Source organism: Typopeltis vanoorti, chromosome 19 (assembly GCF_054136105.1).
Source record: "Typopeltis vanoorti isolate ZY-2024b chromosome 19, IOZ_Tvanoo_1.0, whole genome shotgun sequence".
In the NCBI taxonomy this organism is placed as follows: Eukaryota; Metazoa; Arthropoda; class Arachnida; order Uropygi; family Thelyphonidae; genus Typopeltis; species Typopeltis vanoorti.
The window spans coordinates 67648016-67670953 of NC_143567.1; the positions used below are offsets into that span (position 1 = coordinate 67648016).

Genomic DNA, 22938 nt, shown 5'->3' on the forward strand with positions numbered 1-22938 from the left:
CATTTGGATTACTGTGCTCAGGTCTGGTCACCTGGATTCCTTGGAGATGAGGAGGCTGTGGAGAGGGTTCAGAGAAGAGTGACCAAGTTGGTGAGTGATATAAAAAATGCTCCCTACATTGATAGATTGAGAGCTTGTGGATTGCAGAGATTGGTTGATAGGCGAAGAAGAGGGGATATGATAGAAACATTCAAATTACTAAAAGGTTTTTATAGGATTGATGCAGGGGAAATGTTTCAGCTGTGTGAAAGTGATGGAAGAACAAGAGGTCATCTCTGGAAATTAAAGAAGAGTGTGGTTAACAAAGGTGTCAGAACAAGGTTTTTTGCCTGGAGGGTGGTGAATGAGTGGAATTCATTGCCTGACTTAGTTGTGAGCTCTTCGTCTGTAAATGAATTCAAGAAGAGATATGACAGATATTGTTTTGCTAGTTTAGGTCTCCCGCGATGAGTCTACTGACTCCATGGAGATACCCGTAATAATAATAATAATAATAATGATTACAGATTATGATTGTAGGCATAGGTTTCTGTAGTTTAGCAGTTCAACAGAAAGATTTCAGTATTGCAACCACATGTTTATTAAGATAAATAAAGATAAACAAACCCGACAAGTTTCGTATGTCGTTTGACTTACATCTTCAGGAGTTAAAAGGTAACTAAAAGTTTAAACACAAGAAATGAGAAATTACTCAAAATAGTCCATTAGATGTTGTTATGGCAGTCTAACTGTTCATCAAATTAAAAAATCTGAATGCAGAATCGATACATATGTTAATGCTTGCTATGTTTGAACAAAGGTGGATGTTATCATGTTCTGTTGTTCACATTCACTCTGTCCGAGGTCTGATTTAGGTATATTTTTTATGAATGCTGACCAAACTTGGTGTAGAATTAGGCCCTGGTTTTTGTTGCATTGCATTGAGATTCTAAGCATATTTGCAGCTTCCTTAAATTTCCTTGTGAAACAGTTTTTTTTCAATATAAGACATGTTCGTTTTATGCCAAAGTACATTATGCATTTCTGTCCTAGCAACAGTTATTTCCTTTAGCATATACGTATTATTTTAAATAAATATATTTATTTAAAATAAAATAAAATAAATAAAATTGAATATTTTTAACCTTTTTTTTTTTTTTTTTTTGTGGTTTCGGTGAGTAACCACCTTTTTGAAGTTGGTTTCCTAGCCTCCCAGTGGTTTCTCAGCATAACTGAATGTTACACTGTCAGCTGCTGACCTTTAGCGATGGTCTGTTGTACTTAATGTAAGGTTGCGCTTATTTCCCACCTTTTTTGTAGTTTGGCGCGGTGTGGAGCGTGTACTGCTGTGCTGCCAAAGTTTTCTGTTTACTTGTGACTATATAAAACGAAATACTTCACTTGTTTTGAAGGAATGTATAATTTTAAGTTTCAAATTACATTTGTGTTATGATAAATCATTATTCTGGCGAGATCGTAAAAAAATCACAAAATTGTGTGTGGTTTCAGATTGTAATCACGGGGGTGTAAGCAACTGTACTGCTGCATATCCTCAAAAATGGGATCGAGGAAATCGAGTGCAACTGAAGTGAACAGTGAGAATGTGTACAGTTTGTTGTATGAAAACCCAAGTGCATCCGAAAGTGACAATGAAGGTGAATTTGAAAATCCAGAAGGACATTTACCTCGAGATTTGGCTGATGAAACAGAAGATTTAGAAGGAGCTAGAATGCACTTTGACATACAAGTGCCAGCATGTGAAAATAATGAATTTGCAGGAAATGTGGAAACTGTTTGGTTGTGTCATCAGGTGTACAGCACTGCCTCTGAATTTTCCTAAAGGAATAACATTATTGCTAGAGGTTTTTGAGTGCTTATTTCCCTCAGAAATTACTGATCATAGAGTGTACAAACAAATTTTCAGCCGACAAGTGCAGAAGAAATAAGGAAATTCTTTACAATAAATTTGCTTATGGGTTTGAAGAAACTTCCTAGCTATGTAGACTATTGGTCTTCAGACCCAATGTTGAGGGATAATTACCTTCAGATTCCCTTCAGATTTTACAAGCGAAAAGGGTATGGAAAGAGGGGAATTCCAATTCCGTGCTCAGAAGAGGAACTGCTAGCAATGTTTTGGAAAGACAGAAAAGGAATTCAATTCCTTTCCAATTTCCATTATGTTGATGGCACAACAGTGGTGTCATGCAAAAATAAAGATGGCTCGCATGTGGACATCACATGCCCAGCATTAGTAAGGGATTACAATGCCCACATGGGCTTTGTGGATAAAGCAGATATGCTGAAGTCCTGTTAAGAAATTGACTGGAAGAGTAAGAAGTGGTGGCACCGCATAATGTGGCATTTCCTGGACATCATAGGGGTAAATGGCAGCATTATTTTCAAGGAGCTAAATCCGGAGGAGGGCATGAACCTCAAAGACTTTTGACGAGCTGTAATTGCAGGACTTGTAGGGGAAGAACCAGGTTCCCCCAAGAATAGAATATCAGTAACTCGCGTCAACAACTTCAAGCCATACGTTCCTTGAGAGAAACGATTAGACAAAGCTGCACATATGCCTGTTCAGGTAGCATCCAGAAGGTGTGCATTGTGCAGTACAGCTAAAAATCCACACTGTACAAAATGGACGTGTCAGACAAGTGGAACTGGACTCTGTATGAGCAAGAACGAGAATTGTTTTGCTGACTATCACAAAAAGTGAGCAACACCTGGTTTCCCAGTGGTTTCGATGTGGAACCACATGCAAAAATATTTTTACTAAAAAACTCTGCAAACATATTCCTTAACTGTATAAATTTAAGATTAAATTAAAAAAGTATAGTATATATAATGCTTTTACTTCTTGGTAATCAAACAGTTAAAATATATATTTATATATAAACACACACACACACACACACACACACACACACACACACACACACACACAGGTAGTCATCGACTTACGAAGGGGTTATGTTCCAACCTCTCCGTCATAAGTCAAGGACTTTTAAGTCTTGATTTGTTTGATTTCTGTTATAATATTTTCATAAATTAGGTTTCTATATAACTTAAAACGGTGAAAAGTGTATAAACTTACATGAAAATTTATAAATTATTTATTAGCACATACAAATACATAAATAAAAAATTAAGAAAAAAATACATAAACACATATCAAAAATGGTGCACTTACTTTAATTTGAAATTCCTTTAAATATTAGTTAACATAAACAAAAAACTTATTAACAGTGTCGTTAATTAAACAGGTGAGTAACTGTCACTTATTTGGACGATATGCTTATTTCTCGCAATCGGGAGTAGCTTTTTTAATCAGAAAATTGGTTAATGTTGTTTGGGTTTTTTTCTTTTTTTCTTCATATATTTCACGATAACATCTGACTGCTTCTCGAATTTGGCAAAGTGATCAGTGTCTTGATCCATATTTTCGAGTAGCTGAAGTCCTTGATTTAGTTTAGAAAATACTTCAGCTAATCCTTTTACAGTAAATTTTTTTAACGATTTCTCTTCTTCATCTTCCTCATTATTTCTTTCTTCTTCTACAACTCTTGTTTTGGAAAATCAAGTCTTGATCTGTCAGTTCACCTTCTTCGTGATCTGCTAATTCTTCTATATCGGTAATATTGATTTCTAAATCCAGTTTTCTTGCAATTTTAACGATTTCTTCACCAATTTTTCTAACATACTATGCTTATTGTACTCTTCGAGTGTCTCCTGCGGTAGTAACTTCTTCCAAATTCCTCACATACATTGTTCCGATACTTACTTCCATGAAGTTCCAATGTTCTGGATACATTGGTTAATATCGTAATTTTTCCAAAAATCGTGTAATGTTATAGTATCGTTGTCCATTGCTGTTATTGCTTGAGAAAATTTAGTTTTCAAGTAATATGTCTTGAATGTAGCAATCGAACCTTGATCCATAGGTTGAATCACAGCTGTTGTATTGGGCAGTAGATACATCACATTTATATATTCATTCAAATCGCCGATGTGAAGAGGTTGTCCTGGAGCATTGTCAAGCAGCAATAGAATTTTAAAAGGAATGTTTTTTCAAGACAGTAGGCACATACTTCTGGAATAAAACAATTTAAGAACCAGTCTTCAAATAAAACAATTGTCATCCAAGCCTTAGGATTACTCCTGTAGTAAACCCGCAATTTATTCTTGTCAATGTTTTTCAAAGCACTGGGGTTTGGTGAACGGTAAACAAGAAATGGTTTTAATTTAAAACCAGCAGCATTACCTCCAAGAAGAAGCGTAATCCCATCTTTAAATCCCTTAAAACCAGGCGGCGATGTAGCTTCTCTGTGAATGTAAGTTCGTTCTGCCATTCTTTTCTAGAACAGTCCAGTTTCATCTACGTTAAAAATCTGCTCTAGCAAATAGCATTCATCTTTTATCATCTCTTTCAGATTTTTCTTGAAATTTCTGCACTTTCAAAATTGGAACTAGCAGCTTCTCCCATTATTTGTATGTTATGCAAGTTAATTCGGCCTTTTGAATCAATAAAGCTAATCTTTACTGGCGTTAAATGTATGCTCACCATATTTATATTCTTGTTGTTTCCTTAAATTGTCAAATAGGCTATGTGCTTTTGTTTGAATTGTAAACAAACTGAGAGGAATATTTTTGTTGATTTGATCATCTATCCATATCAATAAAAGCTTCTCCATTTCATGAATTGGCCCTTCTGTTTTTTCCGTTAAAATTGTACATTTCATATTAACTGCCCTTTTAGCTGCCTCCATTATTCTTGATTTATCTTTTATAATTGTTGAAACAGTTGAATACGATAGTTTTTCTTCTCGTGCTATTTTGCCGACTTTCTTTCCTTTGTCATATGCTTTAATGACCTTCATTTTAATATCTAAACTTAAAGCTTTCCTCGCCTTCTTTTTTATGTTGGAATTTTCATCAGTTTACTTCTCTCACTGCACATGATATGGTTACGACGAGATACAAAAATTGCAACGAGAGAAAAATGAACATTTCGACTGCTGATTAGCAACTAACGTGCCAAAGGCTGGGATAAGTTAGAAGTGGATGAATCATAGCAGCAGCTATTGCGTATTGGTGATAGGCTTTGCTTGTCCACGCTGCGATGCATATACAAAAGCAATGTGATATATGTATGTATATGCTGGCAACAAAGTTAAATTAGAGAATTTTTAATAATAATAATTTTGGCCGTTGTAAGTCGAGGACTACCTGTGTGTGTGTGTGTGTGTGTGTGTGTGTGTGTTAAATACAGTCCTGTTACATTCTAATGATTTAAGTATAACTATGAAAGTCAGAACATGGCACGTGCACTTTCATAAAGACCATCTGTTTCCTGCTGAAACATAACAAATCAGTCACACCAATGGCTCAAACCAGAAATTTTATTCACAGCTTTATTACAGATCCTAGTTTACAAAATTTTAATATTATTCACTTATTTCCTTGTGTTTTCATCTGATTGAAGAATTTCTTTTGTTTACTGAGCTCAGTTGCGTTTTTCTTCAGTTTAATACAAAACTCCAGAAAAAAAATTATGTAGTACTTCCCACAAGATTACTAACAATTGTATTTTGTGATATCATTTGTTCGGAAATTCATTTTGCCATTGAAGATTTGTGCATTTACTGTTAATAGTTATCTTTAAGTAGCATTACTTCTGTGGACTTGGGCAATGTCTTTTCTCACTTTGTTACAGTGCATCATTTTGTTATAGCATGTTCACTATATCGTGAATCTGTTGTTGATAGTTAAAATAAACTACCTGCATTTTGGAGGTTTGATTATTGAGCATAATGCATTGTTGTGGAAAGTACTAATGATTAGTATTATCTGATCAAATTTAAAAAAACAGCTATTAGTATTCAAATTGTATCTCATTCCCTAAAAGAATGATATTCAACAAGAAATGAATCAAATATGGAACTACTGTATAAAAGTTTTTACAGTGGCTGCACTACATAATTCAGAACTGTTCAGCCAGATGGTCAAATTCCATATGACTGGAGTACAGCTCTCATAGTACCCGTTTATATAAAAAAATAAAAATAAAACCTAATTACTGATGAATTACCCTGCAGAGTTCCAGGTAAGATTTATGGAAGGATACTTGAGAAGAGGCTAAGAAAGGTTTGTGAAAGGGAAACAATAAGAATTCAGGATAAATAAAAAATGGTCAGGATCAACCTTTCACTTATTATTTCCACTCAGCTATTATGATAAATAGCTGAGAAATTATGGGAATATAACAAGGATCTGTAATGAAGTGTTTTAGATCTGGAAAAATGCATATGGCAAGGTGCCAAGAGAAAGGCTGTTCAAAATTCTAGAAGTACATTCTGTAGAGCAATACAAATTACAGGTAGATAGTTGGATATTAAATCAGGTGTGAAACAAGGGTCCACATTATCACCACTGTTATTCATCATATATATTATTGAAGGAAATGGCATTAGGCCTGATATCAAAATTAGAGATTAAAATTCAGCTCTTTATGTAGATGATGTTACACTTTTAAATAGATTGAATAACTGTTGTAGCAAATTTGGAATGAAAATAAACAATAAATAATCAAAGCCTATGAAAACAGGAAGGAATATTGAAAACATCAACTGCATCCTGAATGAAAAAAACCTACAAAACAAGTAAAACATCTTGCCTGTTTAGCACCCTTTTTAGTTGTACATGCATACTGAATATAGATATAGACAATAGCATAAACAAGGTTTGTAAGATGGGAGTTAACTGAATAAACTTATGTTGAATAAGAGAGTAATGAATGAAAACATTGAACTAACTGTATACAAGACAATGGCACCAATGTTAAATTGACAGGTTAGAAAACAATCAAGGACTGGAGACTGGAGATATAAGAGCTCTGAGAAAAATAAAGTGTGTGAACAGATGGGCATCAATGGCAGTATCATACTAAAAATGAAGATATCATGAAAGAACTTGACATAGTATTCAGTAATGTGTGAGAAAAGGTAACCTAAGGTGGTATTGGTCACTTAAACAGAATGGGAGAGGAAAAATTAATAAAACAGGTATTTACATACCAAGATGGTAGAAATAAGTCCCAGAGGAAGACCAAGATCTAGGTGTGCTGATACACTGAAAAGTACTCTGAATTTAAATTGCTGAAATATATCTGGGGGAAATTGTGAATTTAATAAGTTAAGTGTTTCAATCAGTGCTACATTAGTGAATAATGAGGTGATATCAAAACTCACCATTATGTCTGAACTATTTAAGGTGTGGTTTTCTAAAGTACTTTTTAGGTGGGTAGAATTTTTAATAAAAGAAGGAGAATTGTTTGTGTAAGTGGCTAGTAATTTGGCTAAATGTTTAGCTAGTTTATATGTAGGACTGTTTATACTATCTACAATAGGATGCAAAGGTGTACCTTGTTTGTGTATTTTAGGAGCACCATATATTCTGGGTGTTTTAACGTGCAAGGGTTTGAGTTTTTTGACAATTTCTTTTGGCTAAGAAGTGACTTTGTTCAGTAACTTGAACACCTTGTTCTTTTATGAGTTGGTGTGCAAGTTACTGAACAAAGTCACTTCCTGGCCAAAAGAAATTTTGAGATTCAAAAGAAAAGAAAAACAGAATATGAAAGCAAAATGCATGCACTGCTCCAAGAACGATCTATGATTTGATATGTAAACCGATCTTGGAGCAGTGCATGCATTTTGCTTTCATATTCTGTTGTATTCATTACTACTTGCCACTTATTTACTATATACTATATAGTAAATAAGTATATATATACTATATAGTACTATATTACTATATACCCCTTGCCTCCAGCTATAGCCAATAATATTAGGTTAGACGTGGCCAATGTCCTAATCCATTCTAAGCCTCCCAAAAATAATATCCCACATAAAGAAATAATAGCTCTAAAAGAACTATGCAATAATAACCACATTACAATAACCAATCAGGCAAAGGAAACGCCACTGTAGTAATGGATACAACAACAGTTTACATATCAGATCATAGATCGAGATCCCACCAACTCACAAAAGAACAAGGTATGCTTACTGAACAAAGTCACTTCCTGGCCAAAAGAAATTGTCAAAAAACTCAAACCTTTGCACATTAAAACACCCAGAATATATATAGTGCTCCTAAAATACACAAACAAGGTACACCTTTGCGTCTTATTGTAGACAGTATAAACAGTCTTACATATAAACTAGCTAAACATTTAGCCAAATTACTAGCCACTTACACGAACACTTCTCCCTCTTTTGTTAAAAATTCTACCCACCTAAAAAGTATTTTAGAAAACCACACCTTAAATAGTTCAGACATAATGGTAAGTTTTGATATCACCTCATTATTCACTAATGTACCACTGATTGAAACACTTAACTTATTAAATTCACAGTACAGGGAGGTTATTTTACATGGAAAGGAAAAATATACAAATGATTAGATGGGACAGCTATAGGTTCCCCCCCCCCCCCTTTCTCTCCCCTTAGCCAACTTCTACATAGAACATCTGGAAAAATTAGCTATCAACACAAGCACTTTCGAACCTAGTCTCTGGCTATGATATGTTGGTGATGTGTTTGCTATTTGACCACATGGCCCAGACACATTGAATACATTTTTAGTGCATCTAAATAGCCAGCACCCTAAAATCCACTTTACAATGGAACTAGAAGCCAATGACTGCCTGCCCTTCCTGGACACACTGATCACACGTCTTCCAGAAGTTTTGTTATCATTTTCAGTTTATAGAAAACCCACACATACAGGGGAGATACTTACACAAACAATCACACCATCACCTTTCTCAACAATATGGTATCTTAAAAACACTAACCCATAAAGCTAGAGCAATCTGTTCCAATGACATTGCTCTCACTGCTGAACTTTCTCACCTTCTCAACCAATGGTTATAATCCCCATAAAATAAATAACATACTAAATGCTACAAAGAAATCCCTCTATCTAGCACAGAAGACTACAACAAAACTATCACCATCCCATACATTAAAGGCACATCTGAAAAGACATCTAGGGTGCTTAACAAACACCAACTGCACACCATATTTAAACCTTATGTGAAATTAGCAACTCTCATCCGTTCACCTAAGGACAAATGCACTCCTTTATCACATCCAGGAGTCTATGAAGTGCCCTGTTCTTGCCACCAGGCCTACTATGGACAGACAGGAAGAACTGTGAACATCCGCCTCAGTGAACACAAAAAACATATCTGACACTTTCACTATGGCAAGTCGGGTCTGGCAGACCATGCGTTAGTTACCCCAGCACACTGGATCAATTGGAAAAAAACAAAAGTAATGCACAGAAGCTTCTACAATTCAGAGAGGTTGTTCCTGGAATCAACAGAAGCCTTAAAAAATGGCTGTATTAATCTACCAAAGATTTGGGAGACAGTCATCCTAAGACCAAATTAATATTTATTACTTTTATTTTATTTTATTTTTTTCAAAGTTTCTAAGACTATTATTTGGACTACTGTGTCAAAACTTTGAACTTTTTTTTTTTTTTTTTTTACTAGATGGCACCCTATTAGGACTTGAGTCTTGTGTTGCATGCTGCAATTACTTATACTAGCCCCACTGTTACACCGGATTGTGGTTGTCTTGCATTTGTAACAAACTTTGTGTTGTGTGCTCTAAAGATGCTGGATATAATACCAGTGAAATATTAGCTTTTAAGTTAATAAATAGTTATTTTCTTATCCATCTGTGTTCACATCAATACCGTTAAATCTATTACAACATGTCTGACGAACACATAAGCCTATCCATGCATTATATTTTCTATTTTATGCTCAAAAGGCAATATTTTTTATTATTTCTTTTCTCTTTAACACAAGCATTTTCATTTTTAATATCATTTTCAAAATAGATGAAATGCAAAAATGTTCAAGTCATATGGCACACTCAGATGGAAGACACTGAATTAGGATAAGCATAACAAGTTTCCACTGATGTCCTATAGGTTTCTAATTTAGATCAAACAGATACTAATATCTTCCAAATATAGCACTAGATGTGATCTTATTGCTGAAACGGTGATAAGGAGCTGATAAAACATTCTGAACAGAACAAAAACACAAAAAAATGAAAATAGAATGCAAAACCAGAATTATAAAGATATTTATCGGAACAACTAAATACTTCATTCTTCAATAGTTATAGGTACTCATTCTTTGCTAGTAGGAAAAATTGAAAATTAAAAGAATATGAGAAGAAAACTACAAAAATGATTTACACGAAACCTAGCTTAACATGATTAATTAATCTATCAATTAATGCATGCTAAGCGAAATCCGTTAAGCGAATGCAATAAACAACAGGAATAATTATAATTCATCCATCAGTTAGCATAAATTTGAAAAAAATAAAAATAAAAAATTACAGTAAAAGCTATATTAGAGAATAACATCAAAATTAATAAAAAATTAATTGCTTAAATTTTTATTTAATGTCTAAACATTTGATTAAGCTACTTTTTTTACAAAAAAATTTCAGTAAAGATGTTTGAATCATGCTCGACTTTTTCGTCTTGTCATGCAATCTGTGACAGCTGGCTATCTCTTAATCAAGATTTTTACAGACTTCGTAGCTTCATTCCACATCAGGATCACCACTGAACAAAATTTTTTAAATATTTTTACATGCATTTCCTTAGCATACTCAATGTGATTGAAAACTAGCACAAGTTCTTTTACAGTTAGCTTCTTAGTCATAACATTCTCTTCTTGTTCGCACTACTTATATGCACTTCTTCATACACTATTCTTCTAGTTAAAGATCATTCTCGCTTAAATGTTCTGAATGGGAATTGAGCAAGTTTCTCACATCTTCATTATCTAGTTCATTAAATCCAAGTTCTTTTCCAACTGTGCTGATTTCTTCAATAATGTTAGATCTTAGATTTTGCACATGATAAACTAACACAGGCTTGAGTTTAAAGTCGCCTTCTGCATTGCCTCCTAATAAAAGAGTAAGACAATCTTTAGATACTTTGTATCCTGGTTGTGTCAGTTTTAGCTAGGAAAGTTTTTGTTGGCATATCCTTCCAAAAGAGACCAATTTTGTCGACATTGAATATTTGCGATCGTCATAATCACCCTCCTGAATTATCCTTTGCAATTCTTCAGGAAACTTGGCTGCAAGATCTTTATTAGCACTAGCAGATTCCCCAGTTATTCTTATAAAGTTATGCAGTACAGTACAATTTTTAAAACAGCCAAACCATCCTAAACTTGCAGTAAAGCTTTCACATTCCTCTTGAACTTTGGTCTCTTTCAATGAGATAAAAATATAGAGAGCTTTTGCCTGAATATTCCCTGTACTAAGAGGTATAATTTTTTGGTTATAATCCTCAATCCAGAGTGATAGAAGACACTCCATCTCGATATCATTAAATGGCTTCTATTTCAGGTGATCTGCATGCTTAAAGAAGTAACAACTTTTTCCTTGTTCTTTGTATTCTTTGCTCTTATTTAGTCCAAAGTGTAGACTCTCTATATGTCAGGTCTCGCACAATCATTGTATTACTTGCGCCACTTTCACATCTCTCTCAATCTCACGTATCAAATTTGCATTAAGCGAGGTTTTCCTATAATGATATTTTACTTCACAGTGTAATGATGTTTTATGAATAAATTATAATTATATAACACATAGCTCATTAAGCATAAATTTATTGTACAAAGTATATAAAATATACGTGTACAATATAAAAATATAGCAAACTAATATATATATATATATATATATATATAGCAAATATATAGAAATTTTATATAGCAGATATCTTAAAAACATATGTACTGAAAAATTTAAATTTTATTAAATAACTAAGCTTATCTGCATACTAAGTAACATGTAAAAAAAATTACTGAATATTAAAATTTTCTTAATGCACTGCCATCTGCACGGCATGTCACTGTTAATAAAGGTGCTAGTATGTCGTACTATTGCACTGTTATAAGCATATGAAAAGCAGGTACTCACTTCTCCCAGCCAATGCTAGCATAGTAAGTTGAGAGGCACACTGTACAAATTCTTGTAGTAAATAGGGACATTTCTTGACTATATAGAGTTTATCTGTTTAAAAATAAATAACATGTTCATTTGTTTATTATATAAGGCTAATTAGAGTGAGTACTAAACTAATAAGAAAAACTATGGAAACTAATAATTCATTGATGCTACTGGATTTGGACTTAAATTCAAAGGCTTTCTTTCAGCAAGCAGAGTATACCTTTAAGGAAACTGATCAACTAAACCAATATGCAGTTAACTTTCACAACAGTGAACTCATAGGGATAGTGTCAAGATATTTAAATATTTCTACATGCATTTTGTTCATGAAAGATATTATTGTTAGTTCAGTTAATTTAAACTGGAATAAAAGTTGTGTACAAATATTATGTTTGATAAAATGATATTCTGCTGTAAAAAAAACAATGCAGCAGTACTTCTAGTTTCACTACTGGTAGACAACTAGCAAAGCCATTATGCCTAACTGTGTTGCATGCTTTAAGTCACTGGTGGAATTAGTTTTACAATTTAGCAACAACAACAACAAGAATCAGCAAGATGTACATGCCTTTCCATTGTTGGAAGTAAAATACATATAGAAGTTTTTGATACTGAAATAGTCATCAAGCAGAAAAGAAGCCACACTGCAAATAAACATATCCAATTTGCCATTACTGAAAACTTCTCTCGACTATCTATCATACCCAGTTGCATTCACACAATCACAAATCAAAGAATGCAGTGTATGTGCTACTGTGATATAAAATGAACAGCTAATGGACATGAGAAAGAGAATGTGTGTGTGTGTGAGAGAGAGAGAGAGAGAATGTAAAAATGGAATGAATACAAGAGTTATCAATGATTCCATCATTTAAAAAATAAATATAAGGAATGAATAGTTATTTTTTGTGGATTCCTTATTACTCAAGTTCCTAATGAGAAGTTAATGTATCTTCACTGTTGTAATTTTTTTTATTTTTATTTTTTTTTATTATTATTATTATTAAAGATTAGACAAAGTTATTCTCTGTTTTGTGGAAGTGATCAAGTAAAATGTAGGAATGTTCTGAGTTGTTTTCTGTTTCAGTGCTGGATAGATGAAGCTTATGAGATAAATTATTCATGCTTCTAATGTCTGCTTTAAACAGAAACTTGATATGCTTCTAGAGAAGCAGTTAAAGACAGATATAAGTTGTCATTTTTTGGGTGACTGTGTGCAAATAAATTTGTTGCTGCTGTTCCATTTAGAGAACTTAAGGATTCATGTGGAAGACACATATTTTGATTTTCTACAACAAGATTGGCCAAGTTTTCTCTTATGTCTGAATCTCTGACTGAAATATGTTAAATTCTGCCATTGCAGATATTCTGTATTTAATGTCAGAAAAAATTCAACCCAATCTTTCTCAGTTATGAATGGGTGTGAGTAGAAGGCCACTATTTTTTTTTTTAATATACAATTTTATTCTATATGTTGTGTTTTTATACACTTTATTAAAGCACACACACCTTGTTAATAAAGTGCAGCATAAAAAAGAAAAAGTTTTCATGTATGTAGCATAGTGAAACATCAAATATATAGGCCTGGTGAGAGAATTAAGTTAGGGGGAAAGATTAGATAGCTTAATCAATAACAGGATCAGCCAAACTTCTACAATAGTTTGTTATAATGTAACCAACTATCTTTATGAGTTTGCTATAGTGAATTTCACTATAGAACTTTAACTGGGACTTTTCAGCAGTCTATTGCAATGAGTTCACCAGCGCATTATTAAAACCACCACACCATTTCTAATGTTGAGGTTGCCTTGCAACTGCATCTAACAGATTTTTGTGTATCATCGACTTGATATTGAAGCATGGATGGATTGTATTATTATTAATACCACACCTCCATGGAGTCAAAAGACTCATTGCAGGAGGCAAACATTGTTACACACAAAGCCCATCAAAACAGTACTTTGAACTAATTCAATGTATCTGCATTCACCACAATGTCATGCAATGCATTCCACTCGCCAGCCATTCTCCATGTAAAGAACTTGTTTCTTATGCCCTGCTCACCCTCCTTATACAGCTTCCAAGTATGTCCCCTTGTTCTACCCTTCTCCCATTCTATGAAAAATTTCTTTCACATTAAGTTAGTAAAGGGTTGTGACCAAGTTAAACTTCTCAATCATATCCTCTCTCTTCCTCTTATTCACAAGGCTTTGCAAACTGCATTTCCTCAATCTATCCTCTTATCCCTCATCCAAAGACCAGTTATGACCTCAGTCAAGTCTTCTCTGGACCCTCTCCAATATATCCTTATCATCATGAAAAACCAGGGTACCAAATCTGTGCACAATAATCCATATGATGCCTGCCTGATCAAGGCCTTACAATGGAACCAGAACCACTTTATTTCTACAAGTTAAAGTCCTCTGTACTTTAACTTGTCCACTGCCATATTCATAAGCCCCTAACACTCAGCTAAGTTTATCACATCATGCAATTATAAAAGGTGACCTAAGAGTTAAGTATTTTGATATTTTAATGTCATAAAATTAACAATAAGCCATATCGTCTATAGTGTTGATTCATCTAATCATGATCTAATCAAATCAAAAACAGCTATGATCCAAGAAATTGAGTATCAGAGTGATCAAATTACTCTCTATACCCAGACTCGAACTCCTTGTTTCCAGTATTGCTGAAAGTGAGGAAAGTCACCCTTCACTCAAAACCACCAGATAGTACTAGGTCTGGACAGCATGCTGAGTGAGAGCAAGGCTCCATTCTCTACTGACTTCTCTCTCTCTCTCTCTTTTTCTTTCTTTTTTTTTTTTTTTTGTTAGCAGTCTAGCACAGTTTCAAAGAATAACTGCTTTTAACTGACCTTTACCATATAACACTGATGCAGTAAACTTACTATGAAAAACAAATGTCAGTTCATGTTGCCATTTCTGGAACCAGTTGAAAATAGCTACATCCTTGAGAAATTCCATTAAATACACAAAAGAACAATGCTCTCCAATTATCCACTGATCAGGACTGAAAGCACTACCTTTCACCATGTTCAGATTGTTGAAGCCGCTTTTTTTTTTTCTTTAACTGCAAGTAACAATCCATTGGATGAATTAAACATTCATCCTGAGGATGTGAACTTCCAGTGGAATACAAGTACAACCAATCATCTGCAAATACGGACGGATACTTCTGGATGGATTAGCTTTGAAAGATTAACACTGTCACCCTGTAATTGATTACAGGTGTCCACTTGGAATAAGATTACTCTTCAAATGTTCCTGTAGACTCCTTTCAGGTGAATGAGAAACATTCAAGGTCTAGAAAGATTTTTACCTTGGGTATATACTATGTTAAAGATACCAAGCAATTTTATAAATTAGGTTTTAATCCTTTTTCCCAAGTAAGCAAACAGACAAGTAAGTCGAGTTTGTGCATGCATGTAGTGCAAGTCTGAGGCAACTCGTTGCAAAGGTGGAGTAAGATCCAATCACTTTTCTTGGTATTTTCCCTTAATGCAATTCAATTACTTTAACCCTGGCATTTTTTAGGTCTGGCTCCCACTGATGAGACCTCAATAAAGATTGAAACCGGTCTGGGTAGTGACACCATTACCTTTAATGCATAGCATCATACATCTCCGCAAGGGAATGTGCTTTGCATTTAAGCAAAATACCAAGAAAAGTGATTGGAGCTTACTCCACCTTTTGCAACGAGTTGCCTCAGACTTGCACTACGTGCAGATGCACACTTGACTTACTTGTCTGTTTGCTTACTTAGGAAAAAGGATTATAAACCTAGCTTATAAAATTGCTTGGTATCTTTAACATAGTATATAGCCAAGGTAAAAAACTTTCTATACCTTACGCTCATCCTGAGATTTATATTTAATGAGGTTAAAGCACCTTATGGCAACTTGTTTAGGCAAAATTTATAAGTTCTGTATTACTTTAACCTTGGCATTTTTTAGGTCTGGCTCCCACTGACAAGACCTCAAAAAGGTCGAAACTGGTCTGGGTAGTGAACCATTTCCTTTAATGCATATCATCATACATCTCCGCAAGGGAATGTGCTTTGCATTAGGGGAAAATACCAAGAAAAGTGATCGGAGTTTACTCCACCTTTGCAAAGTTGCCTCAGACTTTCACTACGTGCAGGCGCAAACTTGACTTACTTGTCTGTTTGCTTACTTGGGAAAAAGGATTAAAAACCTAGCTTATAAAATTGCTTGGTATCTTTAAAATAAAACCAAGGTCATTATATCAGCTTCTGACCTCAAAGTTTTTTAAACCAGTTATATGCAGTGTTCTTCATAGTATTCTGATCCTTGGCTTCAGGTTGCTCTGCCTTAGATGCAATATGCTCAACATTTGGACTTATAAAGTAACAATTTTCAAATACAGTACTGACAATTCAATTCTAAATAATAATAAATGACTTGTATTATTTCACTCAAATTACAGATTAAATTATTTTTCTTTATATTCCTTGCTGTGCATTATTGGGATATCCAGAACTGCAGTAAAATCAACTGCTCTCATTGTGTGAATAATTAGCTGTGGAAACATTTTACATTTTTTTTAAATTATATAATTCAGCAACAAAAACGTATAATTTCTTGTCAAATAAAACATTTTTTTGGTTCTTTTCACTGTTTTAACCATTTTTTTGCCTTTGTGTGTGTGTTTAATTTATGCTCTTTGTTTCTTTAATTTAATATCTTTGTTTTCAATAGCAAAAAAACTCCAAAAACAAGGATTTAATCACAACTCTTGTGTTTGGCAGTAATGAAAGTAAGCATACAAATCACATGGGTTTCCTAGTTCATTCTGTTATCCTTTCTTTCAAGATATGGATGAAAAAGTAGTTGCATTCTGTTCAGTTCAGCCAGAAAAAATCTTTGTATTGAGTGTGTGTGTGTGTGCATGCATTCATTTTAATGTTCTCGTTGCATGTTAAAGACGTGTTTCCTAAGATGTACTCTATAAACAATGGGACTTCCCACTGCCACACCTTTCTATTTGCAGATTTTGTTTCGATAATTAAAATAACTGAAAGTGATGCACAGTGGAAGCAAAAGATTCCATTTCATTTCATTCTATCCTTTCCACTGCTACCTTCTTGTAGCAGTGGAAATGATGAACAAATAGGGGGGTGGGGGGGAATTTGTTCTGTGAGTTTGGAGATGCTGTGAGGGAGTGGTGGTTATTATTGATGTTAATTCTGATGAAAAGCAACCGTAGAAGTATTTGTAGAAGAGTCAAGCAGTAGAAACTGAGCACCTGTGTGAAAGTGAGAGTGGGAGATCATTGATCAGTCTCACTGTTTTTTTCTTATAGTCCGGTATCTTCTGCGAGATCTTGGAGCACCACCCCAGATATGGAAGCAATATTCAATGGTCAAGCAGATTTGTAATTTATATAAAGTTCGGAGTTATTTGGCATTAATGTAATGATTTGAGCAAAAAACAAAACCTAAATTTTTGCAGGCATTAGGAAATAAGGCTGGAAGAGAAGGGTTCCTTTTCTGTGTGATATAAAACAGTTGTGTTTTGCTTACATTGAAATTGACTAGATTATCCAAACCCCACTAATTAATGTTTTGGAAACCGAGTAATGTTCTATCATCTGCTAAACTATGTATTGGGTTGCTAGTCAGCTGGAGTAAGTCATTTATTTATAGGTAAAATTCGATGCAGTAGACATTTTTTTTCTTACCTTTGCATCGACTTTTACAGAAGTCACGAATATTGTATAAAGAATTTATAATAGGTTGTAAATATTGTTAAGAATTGTGTATATAAAGTATATACTGACATTGTAGTTGTAATAATTTTGTGATTGAAAGCCATGCAATTATATGTTGAAACAGTATGAATGTTAAACTGTATATTTTAAGGGCAATGCCTTAGAAAGCAGCCTGGCATTTGATGTGGTTCCCATTTAAAAAGAAATAACTTAGAAGCTTTGTTTATATAATGTAATTGTGTTCAATTGTGTTCGAGCCTAACCAAATGCAAGTCTCAAGGACAGTGCAACAAAAGGCGGCTAACATCTAAGGATGTCCCGCATTTGGTAAATAAGATTGTTTTTGTGTGTTCTGTGGGAAACAGAAGTAATTGACAGCTCTGAAGGTCACATCCCCTTTAGCACGGGAATATTAGGGGTTCTCAACCCTTAATCCAGGGATCTGAGAAGTATAAGAAAGGATCAGGAAAAACTCCAAGGGGTGCAGGTTTGCAGAATCGGCAAAAAGAGAGTCTCCTCTCGTAGTGTCTCAGTTCAGCATCACGGATGCTGGCCCGTTAGAAGTCCGGAGAGAAGCAGGGATATATCGAAGGAGAAGAGAAGTCGGACTAGCATGCCCTGCCAGTAAGATAGTCTACCATGTGCATGGGACACCAAAAGCCATTGGCTGACCTAGAAAGTATCGATGTAATATGCATCAAGCCCCGGGAGTCCTCCACAATGGTGCTAAAGGAAAGAAGCCCGCACGAATGTTGAGGTCCAGGATGGAAAAGCACTCAGTGGAAACAGTAAAGAGATAAAAGAGCCAATTAAAATATATGTGTCAGAGAAGAATTGTGAGTAAAATCTTTTGTGTTTGTTTAACATTATGGAAGATTGTAAGTGTCCTGTGGACTATCAGTCTAAGGTTAATTGTGACTGTTTGTTCCAGACTAAGAAGCTGAAGATTAATTTGTATAATTTAGATATGAGAAACTTGTTAACTGAAGTATATATATTACATGAACAAATTAGTATTTGGATGAAAATATAGATTTTTGTATGACAGTATTGCTGCATGTTTTAATGTATGTACAATTATTGAGATATTATAATTCTTAGCTTTTCATTTTTAGAAAGAGCCAATTCATTTAAGATACTGTATAATTGCATTGTAGTTTAATAAATATGTTTGTTATGTTAAAGAATGTGTATTCACTGATCCTTAATCCAATGCACTGTTTCTAAATAAATACGAACCTATGAGCGAAGGTAAATAAGAGTAGCCATGACTGTCAAAGCATGAGATAGATCAAGAGAGATTCTGCAGGTAATCTTAATTATATTTAATACACATAAAGGGGAATCTTGATGGTGCAGTTGTAACATTAAATAAATTTTCCAAGGTTCCCAAGGTATTAGAAATTAGACAACCTGTAGTAACTTAAGGTAAAGAGTAAAAGCATACTAATAGAGAATAGAGCATAATGTAAATAAATAATATTACAAAGGTGCAACAGACAATACATTTACAAAGGAATAGGATTGGGTCAGGGAACAGAGCCTTGTAAAACCCCTGAATTGGTTGCATACTTAGAAGATAAGTGGTGGATAGGAGGGTGGTTGATGGAGAGACATCAGGGAGTGGTTTATTCAGGAGTAGAGTCCAAAAGACGGCCTGTGGCTAGTGGTGTGCCGCAGGGTTCTGTTCTTGGACCACTACTTTTCAATTTATTCATTAACGATATAGGAAAGGATCTGAGAGATAGTGTTCATTTGTTTGCTGATGATGCAAAGTTGGGTAGAGCAATAGTGAGTGCACAGGATGTAAAAATTTTGCAAGATGATTTGGATAGTTTGGAGGACTGGGCTAAGGAAAATGGATGTCAATTTAATGTGGCAAAGTGTAAGGTTATGCATTTTGGGGTGAAAAGATTAGCAGCAGTATATCACATTGGTGGAACCGTACTCCAGGAGATTGATGATGCTAGGGATTTGGGAGTGTTGGTGGATAGGGAGTTGAAGTTTAGGGGGTACATTGCAAAAGTGGCTAAATCAGCTCATCAAATCACTTGGTTGCTGAAAAATACTTTAACAAGCAGAGACAAACAGGTTATTGTTCCTCTGTACCGAGCCTTGATAAGACCCCCATCTAGACTACTGTGCCCAGATATGGGTGCCAGGGTTTCTTCTCGATGGGGAGGAGGTAGAGAGGATCCAGAGACGAGTGACCAAGATAATAGCAGGACTATGGAATGAACCTTATGAGAACAGGTTGAAGATTTGTGGGCTGCAGAAATTGGTTGATAGGCAAAAAAGGGGGTGACATGATTGAGACATTCAAATTACTTAAGGGTTTCTATAAGATTAATTCAGAAGATATTTTTGAGAATGGAACTGGTAGTGGGAGGACTAGGGGCCATCCATGGAATCTTGGTGAGAGTGTGGTTAGCAAGGGTGTTAGAGCTAGGTTTTTTACTTGGAGAGTGGTAAATGAGTGGAATAAGCTGTCAGTCTGTTGTGGGTGCCATGACTGTAAATGAGTTCAAGGTGAAGTATGATAGATACTGTGTGAATGTTGAATAGTTGTTCTTGACATGATGTTGGGCCTCCCTCGATGAGTCTAAAGACTCCTTATAGAACGACAGCAAAACAGTCATCATCCCATACATTAAAGACACATCAGAAAAAATATCTAGAGTGCTCAATAAACATCAACTATGCACAGTATTTAGACCATATGTCAAATTGCTACGTGACCAACTATTTAATATTTTAAACATGGAACTGTGGGACATCCTAGACAGCATCTCCAATGCAACAGCTAAAAAATAATTAGACAAAGTCAAAAACTGGCACCAGAGAAAATTTGAAATTCTCCAACAACACAGTGCTACACAACAACTGCAATTACAACAAGATCGCGCCGTTGTGAATTTATCATTGTTAACCTTAACCAAAGAAGCCATTAGTGCTTTAAGTTGAGAACACAATTTTGCCGTTACTCCCAAGCAAATTCCAAAAGTCAAAATCATGGCATCCGTTGAACAGGGAATATACGACCTGCCTCCAGCAACAGCCAATAACATACATTTAGATGTTGCCGACATCTTAATCAATTCTAAGCCTCCCAAAAATAATATCCCACATAAGGAAATCATTGCTCTAAAAGAGCTACAGAATAATAACCACATTATCATAACCAAAGCAGACAAGGGGAACACAACTGTGATGATGGATACAACAGAATACGAAAACAAAATGCACACACACTTCTACAAGATCAGTCAACATACAAAATTATAGATCGAGATCCCACCAACTCACAAAAGAATATGGTGCGTAAATTACTGAAAAAAGTTACTTCCTGGCCTAAAGAAACAGCAAACAAACTCAAGCCCTTCCATGTTAAAACACCCAGGATATATGGAGCACCAAAAATTCCCAAACAAGGTACACCCTTGTATCCTACTGTGGATAGTATAAATAGTCCCACATACAAACTGGCTAGACATTTAGCTAAGATGCTGGTTACTCTCACAAACAATTCTCCCTCCTTTGTCAGAAATTCTCCATTCTTAGCCCACCTAAGAAAGTATTTTAGAAAACCATACCTTAAAAAGTTCAGACATAATGGTGAGTTATGATATCACCTCACTATTCACAAATGTACCGCTAATTGAAATCCTGGATCTGCTGAAGTCACATTCCCCCCCCCCCCCCTGATATATTTGAACTATTTAAATTCACAATACATGCAGGATATTTTACATGGAGAGGGAAAATATACAAACAATTAGATGGGACAGCTACTCCCCTTACTCCCCTCTTAGCCAACTTCTACATAGAACACCTGGAAAAGCTAGCTACCAATACAGCCAACTCTCAAACCAACGCTTTGGCTATGCTATGTTGACGATGTGCTTGCTATTTGGCCACATGGCCCAGACACATTGGATACATTCTTAGTGCATTTAAATAGCCAGCACCCAAGAAATCCACTTTACAATGAAACTGGAAGTTAACAAATGTCTGCCCTTCCTGGATACACTAATCACGTTTCCAGATGGTTCCTGATCATTCTCAGTTCAGAGAAAATCCACACAAATAGGGAGATATTTACACAAACAATCACACCATCGCCCATCCCAACAATATGGTGTCCTAAAAATGCTAACCCACAGAGCAAGAGCAATTTGTTCCAATGACAATGCTCTTACTGCTGAACTCACTCACTTATGCCACACCTTCTTAGCCAATGGCTATAATCCCCATAAGATAGACAAAATACTAAATGCTCCCCAGAAAAAAAAACCCGCTGTTCACCACGGAGAACTACCGCAAAACAGTCACTATTCCATTCATTAAAGGCACATCAGAAAAGATATCTAGAGTGCTCAATAAACATCAACTATGCATCATATTTAGACCATATGTCAAATTGGCTACTCTCATTCGTTCAAACAAGGACAGCATCCCTCCCTTATCATATCCAGGAAATACCCTGTTCATGTGATCAAGCTTACTATGGTGAAATAGGAAGAACTGCAGACATCTGCCTCAATGAACATAGAAAATACATCCAGCACTATCGCAAGTCAGGTCTAGCAGGCCATGCTTTGGATACCCCTGCACAGAGGATCAAACTAGAAGAAAACAAAAGTACTGCACAGAAGCTTTTACAAGTCAGAGAGATTATTCTTAGAAGCAACAGAAGCCACGAAACATACTCTGAATCTTAATAAATATGACTGTATAAATTTGCCTAAGATTTGGGAGACAGTCATCTTAAGACACAACTAATACCTGTTACCTCTCATGTGTTTTTTTTTTTTTTTTTTAAGCATAGAAGGCACCTAATTAGGACTTTAGTCTTTTAGCTACAATTGTTCTAACTAGTCCCATTGTTACACCAGATTGTTGCTATCTCATGCACAGTACAAACTGTTGTTTGTGCTCTGAAGATGTTGGTTAGAATACCAGCAAAATATCAGCAATAAGTCAATAAATTAATTATTTACTTATCAGTCTGTGTTCTAATATATACCGACAAAATTAATTAACATGTATGACGGTCACGTAAGCCTTTCTACACATTTGGAATAGACAGTATAGGTGGATGGACTTCTGGATACAAGCCAGTTACAGTATGTTCGACTCTTCTC

At 34.9% G+C, this 22938-nt stretch overlaps 1 protein-coding gene across 1 annotated transcript in view; it reads right to left on the reverse strand.

Moving 5' to 3' along the window:
* Window positions 1-22938, reverse strand: part of Sec63 (translocation protein Sec63) — a 229121-nt gene that overhangs the window by 86515 nt on the left and 119668 nt on the right. The window contains exon 11 of the mRNA XM_090408926.1: window positions 12012-12104. Within this exon, the coding sequence (XP_090265052.1) occupies window positions 12012-12104 (93 nt within the window). The remainder of the gene's footprint in view (window positions 1-12011; window positions 12105-22938) is intronic.